Source organism: Pteronotus mesoamericanus, unplaced genomic scaffold (assembly GCF_021234165.1).
Source record: "Pteronotus mesoamericanus isolate MK-2021 breed Mesoamerican mustached bat unplaced genomic scaffold, CSHL_Meso_final contig_42, whole genome shotgun sequence".
In the NCBI taxonomy this organism is placed as follows: domain Eukaryota; kingdom Metazoa; phylum Chordata; class Mammalia; order Chiroptera; family Mormoopidae; genus Pteronotus; species Pteronotus mesoamericanus.
Window position 1 is genome coordinate 15,602,769 of NW_026555157.1, and position 22,138 is coordinate 15,624,906.

Consider the following 22,138-nt stretch of genomic DNA (forward strand, 5'->3'; position numbering starts at 1 on the left):
TGAGCCACAGCGGCCAGGACCATTCACAATGACTTTTGAGGAGGATTTCTTTTAAGCGTACTTCATGGGTTACTTTATTAACTTGTCTAAATTAAACTACTAGCCCTTTTAAATACATCTGTTTATTTTTTTAGAAACTTATAAAGAAAAAAAGGGGCATTTTTACATGAGAAAGACAGTGAAACACCTTCAATTAATTCACTCTTAAAAAAATAACATTTTATACTTGAAATATTCTCATTTCAATAAAAATTAAATATACCCTTGTTTGCAATAAATTCATATCACAGAACCAAAGAAACAATTTTAATACTTAAAATGCAGATTCTCAAAATTATTACTAAATTGCTTTTCCAGACATATTATTTAAATAGTATCTAAAACCAGTTATAAGCAGTCTTTATGTATACTGTCAAAATAAACTAACTTAACCAAAATGGTATTCAACTTTTATATACTTCCTAAACAAATTAAAAATCATTGACAGGAAGTTACTAAAACTGTACTTCAAAACCTGATAACCTGTAGAATTTCTAAAGGGGGGAGCTGGAAGAAGCCTGTTATCTCAGTCAATCTGGGAGTCCAGTGGTCTTTTCCTTTCCTCCTAAGTCAAGATCACTTTTCTTAGCACTGTAAAATGAAAGATCCAAAGACTGTAATAGCTGTCTCAGATGGATGAATTTCTTCCTGTGGAATTTTCCAATATAGTGATCTTGGGTCCCATAGCCAGTGTTTGGCCTTGAAATTGGACTTGGAGGAGTTGGAAACTTCTCACATAGTCTCTACCAGCTATTCCTGTTGTTATTAATTCCTATTATTGTTATAAACTACGTGATTTGGGGGATGTTACTTAGTTTTCTGAGCCTTGTTTCCTTATTAAAAAAATATAGATTAAAACAAACAAAAAGAATCAGCATTCTTTGCTGAGGCAGTTCTGGAGAATTGCCTTAGGCAATTATTCTGTTAACAAGGAGGGCTTTACTAACCAGCATTAAGGGGTACAGTATCCTTTTCCATTTTCCACTGTCCAGTACCAAAGAAATAAACCTGTCAAGGAGGAAATTCTAAGGTGTTCTAGATTAAAATTACTGCACCCAGAGAGTGAAAGAGAAAGAACCGTTAGCTTGTTTATAGCTGTGGACCAGCTCTGGCAAAAGACTGCTATTTCGGTATATCTGTGGGAACCTCAGATTAAATTCTGGGTGGCTATTTCCACACATTATTTTAATCAGGCATCATCAATTTAAGGAACCTCCACCTCTTGCTTACTTGCAGACTGAAGCCTACCGCCAATTCACAGGAGCAGCCTCTGCACGTATCCCAGAGCTGGCCCTGCCATACTTTCTCCCACCCCTTTGCCTACAGCTAATGCAATTTTTTCAGATGGTGTATACATCTTTCTTCCCCCTTCCTGGCACTTGATGTATAAAACTGCTTACAAGCTCGGAGACAATGGTTATGTCTTTCTGATGGGGGAACTCAAGAGTTGGAAAACGTTTAGTTTTAAGATGTAGTTAATAAGTTTAGTAATTAATGCATGTAAAAAGCTACTGTTCCAGGAACTGGGATGTATAACCAGACCTACCCTGACTCTGGGAGACCCACATGCAGTTCCACCTTTGTGCCCCTGGAGGACTGAAAGCAATCAAAATGGAATCTAAACCACTGTGCTGCAGGGAGAGATGTCCCCAGCCCAGGACACAGATAAAGAATCGCTGGTCAACGGATGAGAGGATGTTAGCAAGACTGCTGGACTGCAACTTTTATCTGATTAACCTTTTCCCTGAATTCCAAACCCCTTACCTACACTTTTCTTCTACTTATATAAAAGGTGGGCTTGAGATGAAATGCAAGATGGTCTTTTAGGGTACATAACCCATTGTCTTTTCAGATCGCCGGACGCCTGAATAAAGAGCCCATAAAGATTCAACCCTGTTTCTGCTTATTGGTTCTGGTAGTGACAGGCAGTGCCCACTTTTCTGGTTTCATATTCTGGTGACTCTGCCAGGACAGACTTTGGGACTAACTGGTAAGCCTGGGTATTTGTGGGGAGTCCCTCTGGCTGCCTGGACTGGCAGCCCTCAGTGCAGATCTGGAGACTCCCTGGCAGCTGCCAAGGGATTTCACTTGGGGGCTCTCCTTTAGCTCTCAGCACTCCCTGCTGCCTTCACTTCCTGATTGAATCATGGTGCTTGCTGGTTCAGGGTTACAGTCCCGGATCACCACTTAGATCGGACATCAGGAATTAAGGTGTCTTCTGGTTCGGTTTGTGTGATATTAAAGAGCTCTGTCTGGTAGAATGGGGGGAAGAGCTTTTGTTCCAGGAAAAAGCTGTTGGGGCAGGTTTTGGCTGATTGGTCAACCTATGCTAATAAACCTATGACTAAAAAGAAAAGGATTTTTTTAAATTATAATACTACTTGGTTTACGCATAATCTAGACTCAGGAGAGCACTGGGGACTGAACGGGTCTTTAAATTACTATATCACACTGCAATTAGAGTTGTTTTGTCAAAGATCAGGGAAGTGGGATAAAATGCCTTCTATACCAGCTTTTATAACTTTACATAATAAAGATGCAGGAAATAGATTAATGGTCCAGAGAAAAGGGAATTTGCTGTGGCAGAGAGCAGATGCTCAGAGGAAGATCAGGATGTTAGGCTACAGTGAGCATGGTCAAGATTCCCACAGCTCCTCCAGGTCTGGAGGATGATCTTCCCTACTCAGCTGAGGGAGCTGGAGGTGAGCCTGAACTGGTCTCTCCATCCCGAACCTGTTGGGGAACCAAATTCAGTGGAGGGCAAACCCCTACTGGGGCAGGGCAACACCCTTTGCGAAGACTTCCAGTGAGAGTAGGGCCAGATGGGCCAGCCCATTGGCTATTATTGAGCTCAGACTCAGTTTCCTGCATCAGATCTGTTAAACTAGAAAAGCTCATATTTCTTATAGGGGTGATCCTACTAAAATAACTGACTTAGTTTCATCAGTTTTTGCTACCTACCATCCCAACTGGGCAGACATACAGAACTTACTAGAACTTACTAAACATTTTGCTTATGGGGGATGAGCAGAGGCTGGTATTGTATAAGGCAAATGAAGGGGTTTGGAGACTGTACCAAGAAAATCCAGATGGGCCTCCTGACCCTACCTTTAACCAAGCCCAGCTGGGACCCTCGTGAGAATGGCCTTCCTCTCTTAGAGCACTATAAGAGATGTATCCTTGAGGGACTTAAAAAAGGAACCCCTAAGCAGAAAAGTGTAAATATGGTACAGGTGGTACCAAAATAGCCCCCAGAGGACCTGAGTTTCTTGAATCTATCAGGCCTATAGAAAAACTCATTTGGATCCATAAGTGCCTGAAAATTTTATAACGGTGAATATGACCTTTATCTCTCAAAGTACACCTCGCATCAGAAAGAAACCTCAGAAATTAGAGGGAGGAGTAGGCACGAATCCTTCCCAATTAGTAGACATTGCCTTCAAAGTTTATAATAACAGAGAACAGAAAAAGGCCTAAGTGGCCATTATTTTCTTGGAACAGGCCTCGGGGCAATTCCATAGGAAGGCAAGAGGCTCCTGACCCTTGTCTAAAATGCTTGCCACTGATCAATGTGCATATTGCAAAGGAAAGGGGCACTAGAAAAATGAGTGTCCCAAGCGAAGGAAAAGGAGGTCAGAGTCTGAGAACTTGAGAGTTATTCTGGGAAAAGGAAATTGCTCTGACAATGAGCGACGGGGGCCCGGAGGTTCTCTCATTACAACCTATTAAAGTCACCCCCCCCAGGAGTCTCGGGTAAGACTAACAGTGGGAGGCCAAACTATAGACTTTTTGATTGATATTGGAGCAATATATTCCATGGTTGATAGACCTCTGAGTCCCCGTGGCAGGCTATAACTGTAACTGGAATTTCTGGAAGCCCTGAAAGCCAATTTTTCTTGAAACCATTAGAATGTGCTGTGGGAGATACAATTTTAACTCATAAATTTTTATATATTCCTGAGTGTCCAATTCCTCTCCTAGAAAGGGATTTGATGTCAAAATTCTGCACTCAGATCACTTTTTCTCCAGGGGAACAACAGCTCTGGAGCATGTTTGGCAGCTCCTCACGAAACTGTGGAAGAGGAAAAATGACCCTGGCCAGAAGAAATTGAGAATCAAGTAAACTCCACTGTGCGGGCTGCTGGAAAGCCAGGGAGGGCTAAGTGAGCCTCCCCTGTTAAAGCCGACCTCAAACCAGGAACACGGACTCCCAATAAGAGGCAGTATCCTTTGAGGAAAGAGGTCCTAGAAGGAATACACCCAATAATTCAGAAGTTTTAGGAATACAGTTTTACTCAGCCCTACCACTCTCCACATTATACACCCATGTTGCCTATTAAGAAATCCCACTCAAATGAGTATTGATTTGTACAAGATTTAAGGGCCATAAATGACATTGTACACAACATCCACACTGCAGTCCCAATCCTTCTACTTTGGTGAAGAGCATACCCAAGCAACAGCCTCCAATATTCAGTATTGGACTTAAAGATGCCTCTTTTTGTATTCCAGCAGATCAAGACTCTCAAACGCTGTTTGCTTTTGAATGGCAGGACCCAGAATCTCGGGTCAAGACTGACAACTGCTGGACAGTCCTTACCACAAGGCTTCAATAACTCACTCATAATTTTGGAGGAGACCCTGAGCAAGAACTTAAGGAGGAACTCTGTTACAATATATAGATGCCTTCTTAATTACTGGGACATCATTTCAGCAATGTTTAACTAATACTGTAACTACCTTGAACCATCTGGCACCTTGTGACTATTAAGCATTAGCACAGAAGGCCCAGATTTGCCAACAAGCAGTAAGGTTTCTTGGGTTCCTGCTTGAACCTGGCAAAAGAAGTCTTATTGGAAACAGAAAAGAAACCATAATTCAAAAGAGAATTCTCGATACCAGGGAACAGTTTAAAGGATTACTGGGAACAGCGGGCTACTGCCACATTTGTATTCCAAACTTTGGGCTCATTGCTAAACCACTGTATGAAGCTCTGAAAGGACCAGACTACAGCCCTTTAGAGAGGACGAAGGAGTGCACCCAAGCCTTGGAGTCCCTGAGGGTGCACGTGGCTTCTGCATCACCCTTGGGGCTTCCAAACCTACTACAATTATGTGTCCATGAAAGACAGGGCATTGCCCTCGGAGTCCTTACCCAAATGCTGAGTGACATTCCCTAACCTATCACATACTTGTCAAAGAAACTAGATCACACTGCCCAGGGGTGGCCAGCCTGCTTGAGAGCTGTGGCAGCCATCTGCAGGCTTTCAAGGAAGCTCAGAAGTTTTCCTTGGGACAGCCTATCACCATTTATGCACCTCCGCCAAGTGCTGAGCCTGCGGGAGCAAAAGGGAAATTTGTGGCTCACTGCTGGAAGAATGGGCAGGTGCCAAGCAATTTTCTTCAACAATACCAACGTCTCCCTCAAAACTGTATGTTAAATCCTGCTCCCCTTGTCCCAGAGCCTGACTCGGCCACACTAATGTATGACTGTGCTGAGATAACTGGTGAGGTTTATTCAAGCAGAATTCATTTATAGGACCACCCTCTGGAAGAGGCAGACTGGACTCTATGCAGATGGAGGCAGTTACATGGACAAAGGAAACAGAAAGGCTGGATATGCAGCTGTGACTCTGGAAGGAATAGTAGAGGCAAGGTTTTACTGCTGGGAACCTCTGCTCAGAAAGTGAACTGATTACACTGACTAGGGCAGTGGAACTGTCGCATAAAAGGAGAATGAATGTGTAAACCAACTCAAGGTACGCTTTTCTAATTTTGTATGCACATAGTTCCATCTGGAAGGAAAGAGGACTATCAACCTCCAATGAAAAAGGAAATTAAGCATGCAATAGAAAATTTTAAATTATTATAAGCTGTCCAGAGACCTTTACGGGTGGCAGTTACGCACTGCCCGGGGCGTCAGAAAGAGGGCCCTGAAGTGGCTAAAGGAAACAATCTAGCTGATCGAGCAGCAGAAGAGGCTGCTAAAGGAGTGTTTATGATACCGTTGGTACTTACTCTAGACTTGTCACAATTTGACCCTGAACATTTGACTGCAGCCTTAGAGAAAGCGAAGAGCTGGGGTTTTAATGAAGGTCCTGACAGTGGATGGGGAACGAATAAGAAAGGAGTTATCCTGCTTCCTGAATGTTTGGTAGAGCCAATCATGAAGCATTTGCATAAGGCCATTCACTACGGAAGGGACTCTTTAACGACCTATATTAAACCGAGGCTCACACACCCTGGAATTTCTAAAGCCATGTGAAAAGTAATTGCGAGGTGTGTCAGGTGCCAGAAGAATAACCCTAAGGCAGATCCCTATCAAAAGAAAGAAGAGAAAAAATACCAAGGACAGAGACTGTTTGAGGACTGGCAAATAGACTTCACCCAGGTGCCAAGGATCTGTGGGTGGAAATATTCATCAGTCTTTGTTGACACCTTTTCAGGACAGGCAGAAGCCTATCCTACTAGAACTGAGAACTCCTCAGAGGTAGTGACAACCTTACTGAAGGAAACAATCCCTTGCTTTGGCCTCCCTGGCAGTACCAGACCAATAATGGACCTGCTTTTGTTTCAGAAATGACATGGAAGTTTAGTAAATTTTTAGTAAATTTTTAGAATCAAGTGGAGACTCCACACAGCAGGAGACCTGAGGCTTTTGGGAAGGCAGAGAAGGTCAATCACACCTTGAAGAAAAATATAGCCAAGCTGTGCCAAGAAACTCATCTTCACTGCGATCAAGCTTTTCATGTTGCCCTGCTCAGGATAAGGGTGGTTCCTCAAAGTGGGATTCAGTTGAGTTTTTATGAAATCGTGTATGGGCAATCATTTCTGGCTGTGACTGAGGTGGAAGATATGTATATAGATGAGGAAGTGAAGGTAAAGAACTATGCACAACATTTACATCAGACCTTAGCTGTGATTAATGACCTTGCTTTTATTAGAGACCCCTCCCCGACAAGTTCGCTACAGTCCTTCGATCTGAAGGTAAGGTGCTACTCAGTCTGGAAGACAGGCTCTCCAAAAAGCCAACTAGAAGAGAAGCGCACCAGACCTTGGGGACGTACTCCTCACCTCCCCATTTGCAGTGAAAACGGCAGGAATACAACCTTGGATTCATCACAGCAGAGTGAAGAAAGCACCAGAAACACAAATGGACCACCAAACCTCAAGAAGACCTGAAAGTTATCTTTAGAAAGCAATGATCATACTGTTTTCATTACTTTTTATTTAACTCCTTGTTGTGGAGACCTTATTCCTTTCAAACAAGATGAAAATATTTGGGCATATTTAGCCAAAAATGTTCTAAATGTCTCTGACTTTTGTTTTGCAGGAGGAATCTATGTTGAACAAGCTTTCACTTCATGTCTAGGGGGTGTCTGTACTGCTCGGAAAGTCTTTGAAATTATACGGTGTTTCAGGATATCAATAAGAGCATAATCTACTCCGTTATTTATACCTGGGGACCTGTGGTAACTCTAAAGGACAGGGAAATGTTTTACTTAAAAGTCGCTAATGCAGCCCTAGCTGGAGAGTGTGCAACTTTTGTCAACTGTATTAAAAACTGTTTTGTGCTTTCAGCAGATGTGAAGATGAAGTGCAACACCACCACTAATGTATGCCTTTGGTCACATCAAACCGCCTACAGGATGGTTTCTAATATGTGGAAGGACCATTTCTTCCTATGTTCCAGCAAACAGTTCCGGGGGGACCACGCTCTCTGGGAAGACTGGCGGTGTCTGTGCCTCAGAAGCCCCACACCACCCAGGCTCCCCGGGAACTCTCTCTCACACCTGATTGTAACAGTGATTTGCACCTTTTTAGCCCCGCTGAATATATTATATATCTTTGACTATACGTGTAATGCTATTAATGGTAACCTCTTTGAATACAGAGATAAGTAGACTGGCCTGCACTATGACACAAGCTTTGAATGTCACCATGCGCGCCATCAATGCCATCAGTCAAGAACAAGAACAGGTTAGGGAAACAGTATTAGAAAACTGCGCAGCTATAGACCACTTCCTTTTTTGACATAACCATGGATGTGATAAATTTAAAGGACTCTGCTGTTTCAACATGATGGATAAGTCACAGCTCCCAGAGCATAAGGTAAAGCAAGTAAATGAAGTAGTATCTGATACGAAACAAAGAGAGGGATTGTTTGGTATTGATTTGTCTAAACTGCCCTCCTGGCTGCCTAGTATTACTGGTCTTAGGCATTTGTTGTTTTCATCTGTCTCATCTTTTCCAGTATCACAGCTTGTCGCTGCATGCAACGTGTCCTCTCACGTGGACCTGCAGTTAGGTCCCCAATCCCCCTACCGGACTGTCTAATGCTGATACATGCTCAACAGCAAAATGATTACTTCCATCCAAAACCGCTCTCACAGAAATAAGATATTTTAAACTAACAGTGGGGGAATGCTGGAGGAACTCAAAAGTTGGAAAATCTTTAGCTTTAAGTTATGGTTAATAAGCTTATTAATAAATGCATGTGAAAAGCTACTGTCCCAGGCTCTGGGATATATAACTGGGCCCACCCTGACTCCAGGAGGCCCACAAACAATTCGACCTTTGCATGTGGGAGGACTGCAAGCAATCAAGATAGCATCTGAGCCACTGGGCTCCAGGGAGAGACATCCACTGCCTAGGACACAGATAAGGAATCACTGGTCAACAGACGAAAGGATGTTCGGAAGACTGCTGGACTGCTGCTTTTATCTGACTAACCTTTTCCCTGAATTCCAAACCCCTTACCCACATTTTTCTTTTCCTTATAAAAAGGTCTGCTTGAGATGAAATGTAAGATGGTCTTTTGGGGTATATAACCAGTTGTCCTCTCAGATCGCCGGACACCTGAATAAAGTGCCCATTTAGAGTCAATCCTTGTCTGTCTGGCAGTGACAGGAACCACGGACACTGACTTCTCCAGCCTCACTTCCTGCCCAGCCATGCAGCTGCTGGGTTCCACTCCATGCCCCAGGCCCAGTGTTCTTTTTTTGCTAGCAATGGCCTCATAAAAGCTTTCTTTTAAGAAGACCTGCAGCCATGGAAGTTCATTATTGTTGTTGTTTAATGACTTATTCACTAAAACCGAAGAAGAAAAAGCACAAACTTTCCATTCTGTCCAATTTCCACATAACAGCTTCAAGATCCTTACCATTTTAAATTCCTTTAGAACCAAAGTCACCTGGAGAGGTGGTGAGAAGACTGCTGGGTCCCACCCGAGAGGTGAGGAGTCCGGGGGTCTGAGTCAGGTAACCTGCATTTCTAACGGCTCCCCAGCGATGCAGATGCTGCTGACCCAAGGGCCACATTTGCACAGTGCTGTGTTAGACGGTCCTTTATTACCAATGTACCCTAATCTAACAATTTTTTTTTTTTGCTGTTGGACATTTGTTTCCAATTATACATTCTTATGAATAATGTTTCAGTAAACACCTTTGTACGTTACCAGAAAGAACCTACAAGTATTTCAAGGTTTTTGATACACATTGCCTGAAAATGTGTCCTCCACTCCTAACAGTGCATACCAGAATTAGCCATTAGCAACATGACTCATACAGAGTATGATCAATTATTATCACTGTTATCAATTTAATAGGAAAGTTGTTTTAGTTTACATTTCTTTGCTAGTGAGAATAAACTTTTCCACTTATTCATCAGTAGTTTGTATTTCTGATTTGTTTATACTGTTTGCCCATTTATTCTATTGGTGTTAGTATCTAAAATGCTTATCAGTTCAAGCATGACCTGACATTTTTTGTATATACTTTTCTCATTTGCCAATTTAATGTATCATTGGTAATGATATTGTTTGACACAAGGGAGTTTGAAAATTGGAAGTAACCCACTCTACTGAGCTTCTGTTTCCTGATACTTTCCATTGCTATCATGCTTAGAAAATTGTTTCTCACCAAAACAGTAATTCAGTTAGCTACTTTTAGTTTTGTGTTTTTAACACGTTATTCCATTTTAATTAATTTTAATATAAAAATGAGATAAGTATTGCCCTGGCTGGGTGGCTCAGCTGGTTGGAGCTTTGTCCTGCATACCAAAAAGGTTGTGGGTTTGATCCCTGGTTGAAGGGGTATGAGAGATAACCAGTGTTTCTGTCTCGCATCAGTGTCTCCCCCTTTCCCTCCCTCCCTCCCTCCCTCCATCTCTCTCAAATCAATAAACATCTTCAGGTGAATTGTTTTTAAAAAAATGAGATAAGTATCTAGCTTTTATTTTTTTCTTCAAATTGTTAACCAATTTCCCAAGTTCTCCTTTCTACTACAAGAGTATGTAATGCCATCACATTTAATGGTTCAAATAAAAAATATACAAAATATACATATACTAATATGTCTATTGCTGGGCCAGTTATACATCCCAATTCCTGGAAATATAGCTTTTTACATTTAAATGTAGCAAATATTACATCAGCATGACATTGTTTCAATTAATGTAGCTTTATTAGCACATTTAAACATCTGACGGGGCAAGCCCCACCAAGTCACTCTTGACAGGCAAACACATATCCCCCTGGGCGTCTCAGTTCTTACAGCTGTAAGCTGGGTCACTACCTACCTCATAAGCTTGCTACAAGAAATTAGCTGAAAGCACACACATGTGTTATCACCTATATTTGACTATAGTATTATTGATGACTTCTTCAAATAATAAAAATAATTCTTAGAGGTTAAATTAAAATTTAAAAAAAATCCTTAATGATTTTGAACATTTTTGTTACACAAAATGTCTAATGGACCCAACATTGTTATAAACATTTTGGGGGGGTTGAAAATATTCCTTCTATGACAAACTGATGCAGCCACTATGAAAAGCAACATGGCGGTTCCTCAGAAATTTAAAAATAGAATTACCACATGACTCACTAATCCCATTTCTGGGTGTTTATATGAAGAAATCCAAAACACTAATTCGAAAAGATACACGCATCCTTACATTCATGGCAGCATTACTTACAATAGTCAAGATATGGAAGCAGCCTAAGTGTCCAGTGATAGCTGATTTGATACAGAAGTGGTATAGATATACAACGGAATATTACTCTTTCATAAAAGAGAATGAAATTTTACCACTTGCAACAACATGGATGAACCTAGAGTGTATTAAGCTAAGTGAAATAAGTCAGAGAAAGACACACACCACATGATCTCATTTATATGTGGAATCAAAAACACGACAAAACAAAACAGAAACACACTCACAGATACAGAGAATAAACTGATGGTTGCCAGATTGGAGAGGGGTTGGGGGTTTGGGTGAAAAAGGTGAAGGAATTAAGAAATACAAATTGGCAGTTAGAAAATAGTCATGGGGTTGTAAAGTACAGCATAAGGAACAGAGTAAATGATATTGTAATAACTACATATGGTGCTATGTGGGTACTAGATTTATTGGGGTGATCACTCCGTAAGTTATATAAACATCTAAATATTATGCTATATGCTTGAAATTAATACAATATTGAATATTAACTGTGATTGAAACATAGAAAAAGAAAATATTCTTTCTTGCTCATCTGAGTAAAAGAAAAAAAGTTAGTGACTATCTGCTAATCAAGTAAAGAACACCGGCGTGGCATAGTACTCCTTAAATTTGTACACGGTTTCAGTTTCTTAGAGCTGTGGAAAAGGTCATGACGCTAATTTTATGGATTGAGTCAATTTAATTTCTTTTCTTAACCTTATAGTTATACTCCACAAGGAAAAGATACTGATAGAACATGAATAAAAACCTTACAAGCCCATTCATTCCCTGAGTGAAGACAATGAACGCACTGCCTGTCCTAATACAGGCGAAGTTCAGAAACAGAAAACACTCCCACTCAAGAAAGTCTTAAATTTAGAAATAACTCTTGTACTCTGACAAATCTAACACCTAAAACGTATTAGTATCACACCCTAAAATAGCTCCGAAGGCCTTAGGTTACATGTATGGTACACAGAATCATACAATTTTTCAGCTACTAGCCGGAACATTACTGAATACTTTCCCCAATCCCTTTAATTAACAGAACTAAGGATTAAAAGCTAGGTCCAAAAGCTCACATTTTGGCTCAAATTCTAAACTTACTTTATGTTTCGCTGAAATGATAAAGTCTGAACTTACTTTATGAAATCACTGGTCTCCTGTTCACTGTCTTGCGTTGTATCCAAAGAGAAGGTATCCGAGAGCTCAGAGGCGGTGGTCTCCAGTTCCTCCGCTGGAAGTGTCTGCGCCCCCAGGGAGTCACTGACAGTCTCCCTCTCCTCCTCGACCCCGTCGTCATGACGGTCCCTGGCACTTGGCCAACCTTTCTCAGTTCTGTCATGGTCCTCTTTTAAAGAAGACTGCCTGGCCTCACCAAGAGATGATTTTCCAGAGATATTGAATAAGTTACCAAGGAACTGGAAAAAGCTTTCTTTTGGCTGCCGATCGCTTTCTCCTGTCTTGCTGTCTGGAGTGGAGCTGGAAAGGTCATTTGGCTTTCTGGCATCTTCTTGCACTGGAAGAGGGGTCACCTTCTCAGTACGGTTCCTTTTGTGCTCACTTTGGGGAACCTTTGAAAACAAAAGGGGATAACAAGCATCAGCATTAAAAATAACACAGACTGACTGATATACATGATACACTCTGTGCTAAACCCTGGGATACATTTATGAATAAGACTGACGGCTTTTGTGCCCTTGGGAATTTGGCAATCTACTGAAGGGCACAGTCAGCACAACTTTAAAATGCTACACAGTAACTGTCTTGGGGAGAGAGGCACAGAACACCTGGGAAAACCAGTCCTGATTTGGTGGCAGTGAGAGCCCAGGAGGTAACTCAGGGGATGCTTCCTAGAGGACACGCCCTCTGAAGGAGACCTAAACAGAGGCTTTGTGATGCCTGTGCATCTTCTCCCCTCTCCCCTTGTCTCGCCTCTCTTTCCCCTTCTTTGTGTTTAGCGAGGTACCAGCTTCGAAGGAGTTAGCTCTGATGGAGGTTATGGTACAGAATGAGAAGAGCGAGAGGTTAAATATGGGGACACAAGTAAAGGAACAGATCTTGGCAAACCTTATGTGTATTTACATTTAGCCTTTATTATTACAAAGCTAATGGACAGTATTTTCAAACACTCAGTACATTAAACAAATAACACCTGAACAGACTTTATCATTTCGGCCTTGTATTAACCCACAAAGCTGCTACGTTGTATAAAACTGTTCCCGAAGAAGATGAAGAAAAACAGCAACATGGCCCATCAATTCAGAGAAAAACTCTTCAAGGTAAAAACTCTTCAACGCAAACCATGGACAGCACAGGGAATTCTTGCAGATATTACACACTTCCAGAAGTGCGTTTTACCTGCCCATAACTAGGTATTAGTAAAGCAGACTCATTCATGTGTACTCTGTGTAAGGAAAGATTGAACTGCTATATCAAAGAACATGCCGGCTTTCCACCTCACACTCTTCCCTAAAGCCTCGCTAGCTTTAGGCCAATGTACCGACTTGCCCTGCCTTTCAAACATGCTCACTCGCCTACTTAAAAAAGGAGCATCTGTCAGATGATATGCTCACTAGTGCTTATAAAAGGAAAGCTCAAGTGTGACTCAGAACAAGATCAGGACACCAAGGTAAAAACCACCTTAGGGCACTCACTGCAGGTTCACATGACAAAGTTTTGTAAGAAGCTGATCTTCAAGAAGGCAAGAGGATTGTAATTATAATGTTATTTGTTTACCTTGTTCCATGTTTTAATTCAAATTCAAAGCAGTTTAAAAGGGGGTTCCCCACACTACTAATAAAATTTAGCATATGAAAGAAAGGCTGCGAAACTGTGTAGAGCCCATTAGTCCAGGAAATTAATTTTGAGCAAATAGTATTTTATGTTTGTTCGCACCCTGGGTGTCAGGGTAGTTTTGAGTACATACATAGCACTTTTCTGTATGTTAGAACCTTAATATAACCGGTGAGACTCTTATAACATATTCTAAGAGTCTCTACACTTAGAATATGGCCAGCCTTTTAGAGTCACTAAAGTCCCACCTTTTATTGGTTTCAAATGTCACGTGGCCCCACCCATCCCCACCTCCTCCCGCTGCGCTTCTGCCAGGACGGGAGCCCAACTCAGCTGTGTCCTCTCCTCACATAAACCTCGTAAACGCCTCTCAGTCTGGCAGTATGAGATATGCTGGGTGACGCTGTAAAAATGCTCGTGTGTACGGAAGATTCACATTTTTTTTTTGTCCTTTACTCCCTTTAATGTCTTGTAATTTCTGGCCACAATGTTTCCTCTGGAGTCTAATGAACTAACACTGTAACATTAACAGAACTCTGATTTTTTTTTTCCCCCCTCTAATAACTAGTATGAGTGACTGCTCATGCCGGGTCATTACTTATTACAACATCATAAATACAGATGGGGAAAAGTAGGTTTACAGTTGTTCATATGGAAAAATAATACAATAATTAATAATATAAGAATAAGTTGTGTTTCATGTACTCACAACTGTAAACCTACTTTTGCCCAACCCTGCATTCTTAAAAAGCTTTAGAGAGTCACAGGGTCTTATCATATTGGGGCAATAGTTAAAAAAAGGGAGAATTAAGAGAGCAAGAAGATTACATTTCTTGACTATCAAAATCTCAAGACATATAACTTCTGTCAAAAAGTGTTTATTTCACTGTCTAAATTATTATTTTCACCTGATAATTCCTTTCAAAGTGTAACAGACTAATTCCTAAACTAGTTTTGCTAAATTAACAATAGCTCTCACATTTAATTTTTAGAGTTTTAAAAATCACTGGTTTCTCTTTCCCCTCAATTTTTAGCTTCTTTGCTTTCCCAGAGTTCCTGAATCTTAAGTCTACTGACAAGCACTTTTTCAGTTTCCTAAAATGTCACAGTTGCTTAGCTTTTCCCTAATAATCTTACGAGAAGTTTTTTTATCAATAATTAGAATCCACTCGGCCAGAGAAAAGTATCTAAATTTATAAACAAAAACTAGCATAAATGAACACTGCAATTCCAAGTAAACACAGTAACATTTTGTATTCATGTAATTAAAATTTTAAGTTTGCTGTAGAACAGCTGCTCTTTGCCCCGCCTGCGCTCACACAACAATCAAGTTCAGCTGGCCACAGGCTACGGCCCGCGTCGCCTGCCAACAGGGCTGTCTGCTATTGTTCCAAGTGCTAGAACGAAAGCACTCAGGATCTGCACAAACACTGAAAAAACATCGATTTCAGTTTTCTCAAAGATGTTGATATTCCACAAGTAAAATATAAAGGCTACTGATGAAGGAATGTGTATCTTAGGAATTAAAAGTTTTTCCCTTCATACTCAATGTATTGTAATGTAGTACTGTTAGGTCCAAATTCATCTGTTCTCTTCCCTTTGTGCCTATTACAGGGAAATACAGGAAAATGTTAGGCACACTGATTAACGAGACAGCTCTGGCTTCCGGAGTTTACCGTCTGGTAAGATACTCATCATTGCATGGCGGTGCGGGGCTGACGAGGGCTGTGTGCCCAGCTGTGTTTATTATGGCCGGGCTACGGCTGAAGAAGACTGGGGCATGGAAGATGGAGAATGAGGTTGATAAGATGACCAAATAGAAGTGGAGGGTGAGGGATAACAGACATAGATGACTACGTTTTCTAAATTGGGCAACTATTGGAGTGGTTAAGCCAAAATGGATACAAGAAATACAGTATAAGGGGAGGTGGGATTAGGGCCTTTGTGGGGGATGGGGATTGTTTACAAACTATTTAGATGTCAAATGTTGAATTTTTTGTCCCCTGGTGATATCCTGGTAAGCAGCCAGAACACAGTTTAAGAATGTAGTCGGCAATACACAGCATGTGCAGGGGTGAAGGGGACCAACCAAAGAGGCTTAGGGAAAAAAAGATGAAAAGGCAGACATGAAGAAGAGAAGAAATCAGTGAAAGAGAAGGCCAAAACAGCACCAGGTCATCCCCTCCAGAATACTGGTCTCCAAAGGCATAAGGACAAAGATTATTTCCAAAAGCAAAGGGGAGTAAATGCCAAATTCCACTGTGAGGTCAAGAAAGGTGAGGGCTATCCTGGTCACCAGTCTTCAAAAACATCAGGCTCGCTCCTATCGGGGGAACTGGGCGTTTACTTTTCTCTCTGCTTAGAAGGTCCCCCCCCCCACCCCCATGGACTCCTTCCTGCTCACCTCCTTCAGGCCTTCACTTACCTCCTCATTGGAAGTTTCTCCAGACACCTGATTTAAAAGAATGAACTCCTCCACTCAGAAACTACCTACATCCCTTCTGCTTTGTTTTTCTTACTTGTTCTTGCAGTCAAACACACATACCCCATGCACACACACTTACATTAACTAATCTGTTTCTTCCTCCAGAATGTGAAAGCCACAAGGACAAGGAATTTTGTCTGTTTTATTCATTGCAGTATCTCTAGCACCTTGTAAAGTGCCTGACAATAAGAGCCAAAAATGCTCAAATATGTGGCGGATTAACAAATGAAGGGATGAGGAGTAGAAAGAGGCCCTCAGAATGCAGGAGAAATAGTCACCACAGCTCAGGATCCTGTGAGCACACCCCCAAACTCAAGGTGCTAGGCACTGAGTAAGTGGCAAGGAAAGAGGACTAGTTAGCTGAAAATGGAAGGGAACACTTCTGAGAGATTTTTTTTTTAACTAGGAAAAAAAAAAGACACAGATGACAGTTTAAGGTCCAAGACATACAAAATAGCTTTTTGTTCATGTTTTGTACATCAGCTCCTCACTGGGTAGAAAGGGAGTGAGTGCTGTATGAGAGAGAAGGATGACAGGCCCCAGAAAGAAAAGCGGAGATGATGAGATAAAGAGAGCAGTGGAGTCTCTAATACTTTTTTTAGTATTATTTATTTTTAAATTAAATTTATTGGGGTGACATTGGTTAATAAAATTATAGGTTTCAAGTGTACAATTCTATGAGATATCATCTGTATATTGCATATACAATCTGTATATCTAATATTTCTAATAAAAGGAAAGCATTAGCCTCGGAGAGGAACAGGAACATTTCCTCTTCCAAGTAAAGTGGTAAGAAAGTGGCCGAAGCCTGAGCAATTCTGTGCAAGCAGAGGAGACAATGAGGAAGGTCTGACCATCGGCCCTGACCTCAGTAAGGCAGGGAGAGGGATGACAAGCTGGAGCTGGGACGCAGAGGAGACTGGGAACAGTGTTTCTGGGAAATGTAGTAATTGGCTGAGACTGGGTATACCAAGCAGCAGTCAGGGTCAATGTAAACTTGAAAGCATTCTCTCTTTTAATAAATAATGAACAGCAAGATACTATGCTAGGGGCTTAGATGCAACAGTTAAAAAATACACCCAAAGCCCTGCTACCTTCTAATGGTATAAAAACTGATTTGTGGGTCCAAATGGCATTTGTTTGTCATCTGAGTAGCCTCTAGCAGGTGGCAGGTGCTGTCCCAACATGGTGACTGGCACAGGGAACAAGGTCAAGGATGTCAAGGGATTAAGAGTGTCGTCAAGGGAAGGGTATGTTGTGTGGAAAATAGGGAAGGGCCAGGTGACTCTTCCTGTACTGTCTCCGGCCCCTGGCTTGGTCATCTTTCTACCTCAGGTTCTACCTTTACTGTACATAGTAAGGAAGGACGATCCTTGAGAACACCTTCACCCCCAGTTCCTTAGCACCTCAGCTCGAATGAGCTGCACTCGCACTGTGCCTCTGCCTGCTCCGTAGGCCACCCCGGGCTGCCTCTGCCCATAACCGGCCACCTCTGAACCTCAGGCGCAGGCACCCCCAGGGCTCACCCCATCTCCTCTTCGCTGGCGCCTACCAGTGTCCCAGGGGTTCCCACCACACCCGCTCTGCTGCCTCTTCGCAGCTTCTGTCCTTTCTTACCGCAGTCCCCCCTTTCAGTTCCTACAAACGTTCTTATCTTTCCTATCCAAACATCAAATGTGGCCACTAACATCAAAGCCTCTTTTGTTTGTTCCTTGGTCATGTCCACCCAAAAAAATTCCGGGTTTTATCTTTTCCATATGAATGAAGGAGTCTTGCATTAAAAACCCGCAGGAAAATGCACAGCTATGCAGATTCAGACTGCCAGCAATTCACAATTTACAGCCCTGCTGGCAATCAGTCTGCAACCTTCCCCCATTCTCCACAGCTGCTATTCTTAAGGTTTCTCACATCCCTTAAACCGCCTCCTCCACTATCCCACACCCTCGTTCTATTTTATGGAGACACCCCAAGCAGTTCTGGCTCCTCCGCCCCCACCCGCAGGACGGCAGCAGCACCTGTGCCCCCCTCACCCACCCTCACGGTGAAGGGAGGAAGGCTTCCTCCGCCAAGGCTAGCTCCCCCACTGGGGAACCACTTTGCCTCCTGATGATGTCTTGTCAGGAACCTCAGCTCTGCACCTGTCCCTCTGGAAGCCCGCCATTCAAAAGCGTATGTCCGGGGACAGTCTTCTCCTCTGTCTTCCCTACTGACCTCCTTAAACAGGAGCGAGCAACCCTCGCCACCTTCTTTCCCGGTCCCCGCAATCACTCCTTCAGGCCCTGCAATCTGGCTTCCTCCCCCGTGTGCTGTGACCATGATCTCTCTCAGAGACCCTGCCCCACTTCATAATTCAATGTCCTTTTTTTTCCTGTCCTGGTCTTATAGGATGTGTCTGCATCTTCTTATGCGATCTCATTTCCCAGATTCAATTAATCAGATGATTCCCACTCAGACTGCATATCCAACTATCAGCCAGATACTCACATCCACCTGGATGCTTCCCTGGAACCTCAGACTCAGTACCTGCCAAATGGAACTTGACCGGGCTATGTTTCCATTCTTCCATTTTCTGTAAACTATAGCTTTCCCTTGTTAAAAAAAGTCAGACAGAACATCAGATGCCATAGCCTGGAGAGTACTGGGAGCAATGACGTGACTTATTGTCTCCCTTGGCTCTCACAGTCCCCCAGTCTACTCTCCAGACAAAAGCCAGAGCAACCTTTTAGAATTCAAATTTAATCACCCTTAAAGGCCTTCAACGGCCGGCCGGCCGTGCACTGCCATCAGGATAGAATCCAAACTCTCCAGCATGTCATTCAAGATCTTGGTGGATCTAGCTCCTGTGTTCTCCAATTTCATCTCTGGTCACTCACTATGCTTACAATGTCTAATGGCGTTGTACGCACTCATTCATTCTCTCCCCCCTCCTCTCTCCTTCCCCCTCTCTCTAGGAATTGCACAGTGCTATTCCTACTGCTGACACCACTTATCTCTTACCCTCATTGACTGGGAAAGTCCCACAACAACTCAAGTTTCTCACAATGGAAATTGCCCGTATGTGATCTTCCAATGGACACCCCTAAGTCTTTTGTTTTCCCTTTCACCACAAGGTGAAGGCAAACAATTTCATAGGCTTGCGTCATGAGTAGGACTATTATCTAAAATTATTAACAGTTACTAAAATCTGGCATTCATATACAAAAACCAACTGCTTAATAGAAAATTCCAGTTAGCTTTCTCCCAAGACATCTGCCTACAACACATTGCTGACAAATTTGCCAATAACTGACATTCCACCACCAAGAATAGAAATTTTCTCAATTTTGAGGAAAATATTTATTCTCAGTTAATTATTACTGATATCTTGAGTTAGCTATAGTTTAAATGGTGCTAAAATTTTAAATAAAAGTCACTCTTTATTTACCTTTATCATAAGGAATTTGGTTTCTGGTGGGTTGTCTGATTAACTCCATACAGACTACAGAGATATTTGCATCAACAACATTTTTCAGTAAATGGACTTTACCACTAATGTTGAGGTGCAGAGATGAGCTATTTATACTACTATTGTTAAAGTAATTTTGTTTGAAAGATAACTTTTAATCAAAGAATTATTTTTCCACTAAAAATTTAGAACAGGCAAACAGGTTGGCCATCAACTATTTTGCCCTGAGCTGGACATCGTTTAACATAATGAATAAGTTATCTGCAACTTTTATGTCATGACACATCAGTGTTGTGACCAGTTCTGAAGATGTCACAAATAATTTGTTACTAAAATTAGTTAGCAAGCTGAAATCTCACTTCTTAAAAATGCTGTAGAATGGAATCAAGGTGATAGATCTGTAACTTTCAATTTTTCATTTCCATGTAATTTCTGATAAAGGGATGCAGTTACATATTATGTGCTAAGTAAGTGCCCTTAATTCCAGGTGACCCAAGATAGTCATCTAGCATGTGTGTTGGGGGGAAAAAAAGGTAAAAATCGCTGATCTAATTTACATTCACAGGAAAAGTCAATCAACCAATTGGTTCAATCACCCTGAAGCTCAGGAGGGGGCCGGGCGGGGGCGGGGGGGGGGCCCGCACAGAGATGGGCTTTGTCACAGGCTAAGACATAGGCAGAAATCAAATCTACCAAGGCAGGTGTGTGAGGTGCGAAGAGAAAGAAGCAGCATGACGTAACACAGGGGGACAGCCATACCTTCCTGCTATGGTGTAAAGACTTCCCCAATGAAAACACTGGACCAGAATAGAAAACGTTTTTAATTCTGTGAGAGTTTTTTGGAGTCCCCTTCAATGTTCTCAATAGCAGGCACTCATGGAGGAGAATTTACTCACAAAAATCTGGAGTGTATACATGACTCATCGTGCTCAGTTCCATTTTGATAAGGTGCTCCATCATACCACAAAGTAGGGCCACTCTAGGTCAGTGATAGGCGGGTGCTGCTGCAAGTCAAACCAGGTACCTCACAATATATCCAACACCCCAAGATTCTGAGATATCAGCTATCAAGGCCCCAGACCAGCATCAGCCATCTCGACAAGCTTTTAAACCCTGGCTGTCCCTTTTGTCAACTGGACAGCAGAGTGACAGAGTGCCTTCTCCATTTCAGGCACCCCGATAGCACTCAGACTGTACAGAAGCAATCAGAGGGTGGGAATTTTTGACTTTTGGCTGAAGTTCAATATATATATACCTTCACATATGCCTTCTTTTCAAATATTATAGAGAATCAATGTTTGTAAGAGCTGATTTCTGTGCTATTCACCCAGAAAAAAATATTAGTACCACTCTCAAGCAAAGAGTTATTTCTAAGTTTTAGCCACACTTTCTATGGCACGGAGGCAACTGTTCCTGAGTAGCTAGTTTGTGTCAGGTATAGTGCAGTGCTATAAATGTTATCTCAGTCAATTCAAAAACACATCTATGAAATAAGGACTGAACCCCCTCTACTACAGATCAGCAGGCCAAAGTTCAGAGAGGCTGAGTATATTTTTCGAGGTTACAAAGCAACTACCACATGGAGGTCTAGGATTTTAGCCCAGATATGTCCTTGCACATATACTTTTAAAACTGTTCCAAAAAGATGCCATGGTTAGCAGAGGCAGACAGCAGTGGCTGGCTGTGAGGCTAGAGGCCACTCATTCCTGTCATTAACAGGGACGCTTTGCTTGAATTCTGTTTACATACAGAGATACAAGAATGATTATAGTTGAAAAATTTTTCAAAATAATTTCTGTGTTAAAAAATATGAAAATCTCTGCACTAAACTGATGTCATATTGCTCCTATTATATCTGTATCACTGAGAAAAAAATAATAGCAAGCATTTATTAAGGTCACAATTTATTTTTAAAATTAGTTCAGTAATAAATTTTTCCCTAACCAAGAGAACATTTAATGCATTTAAATATGACTACCATTTCAATTCTGACTGAGAAAGAGTTTTAAAAAAACAAATAAGGAAAAAAAAGTTAAACAAATCAAAATATGAACAGGTACATAAATTTAATATGTTCATCTTACTAAATGGTACTATATTCTCAGTATAGGCATTAATATAAAGAACAATTAGTGACTATTTTTCCTCAGTGAGATGATCCTGAACTTCAATTCTTCTATTTTTATACATCAATAAACAGTGGTAACAATAAAAAGTGTGTGGCTCTTCGTAGTAAATGACTTACTTATGGTAAGACTAAAATAAGTATATGAATCTCAAATAACTAACAGTACTGTTACCCCTTAATTATCCATAGGAACATCACAGGCATACACCAACCACTGCCTTTTATAACATCCCATAACCATCATCAAAGTTGTATAATTAGTT

The 22,138-nt window shown here is 41.6% G+C and overlaps 1 protein-coding gene across 3 annotated transcripts in view; it reads right to left on the reverse strand.

The window, feature by feature from the left end:
• The window catches only part of CRYBG3 (crystallin beta-gamma domain containing 3), a 113,157-nt gene that overhangs the window by 67,753 nt on the left and 23,266 nt on the right, over positions 1–22,138 (reverse strand). For all 3 annotated transcript variants that reach the window (XM_054577398.1, XM_054577400.1, XM_054577399.1), the window contains one exon: positions 12,165–12,595. In XM_054577398.1, the coding sequence (XP_054433373.1) occupies positions 12,165–12,595 (431 nt within the window). The remainder of the gene's footprint in view (positions 1–12,164; positions 12,596–22,138) is intronic.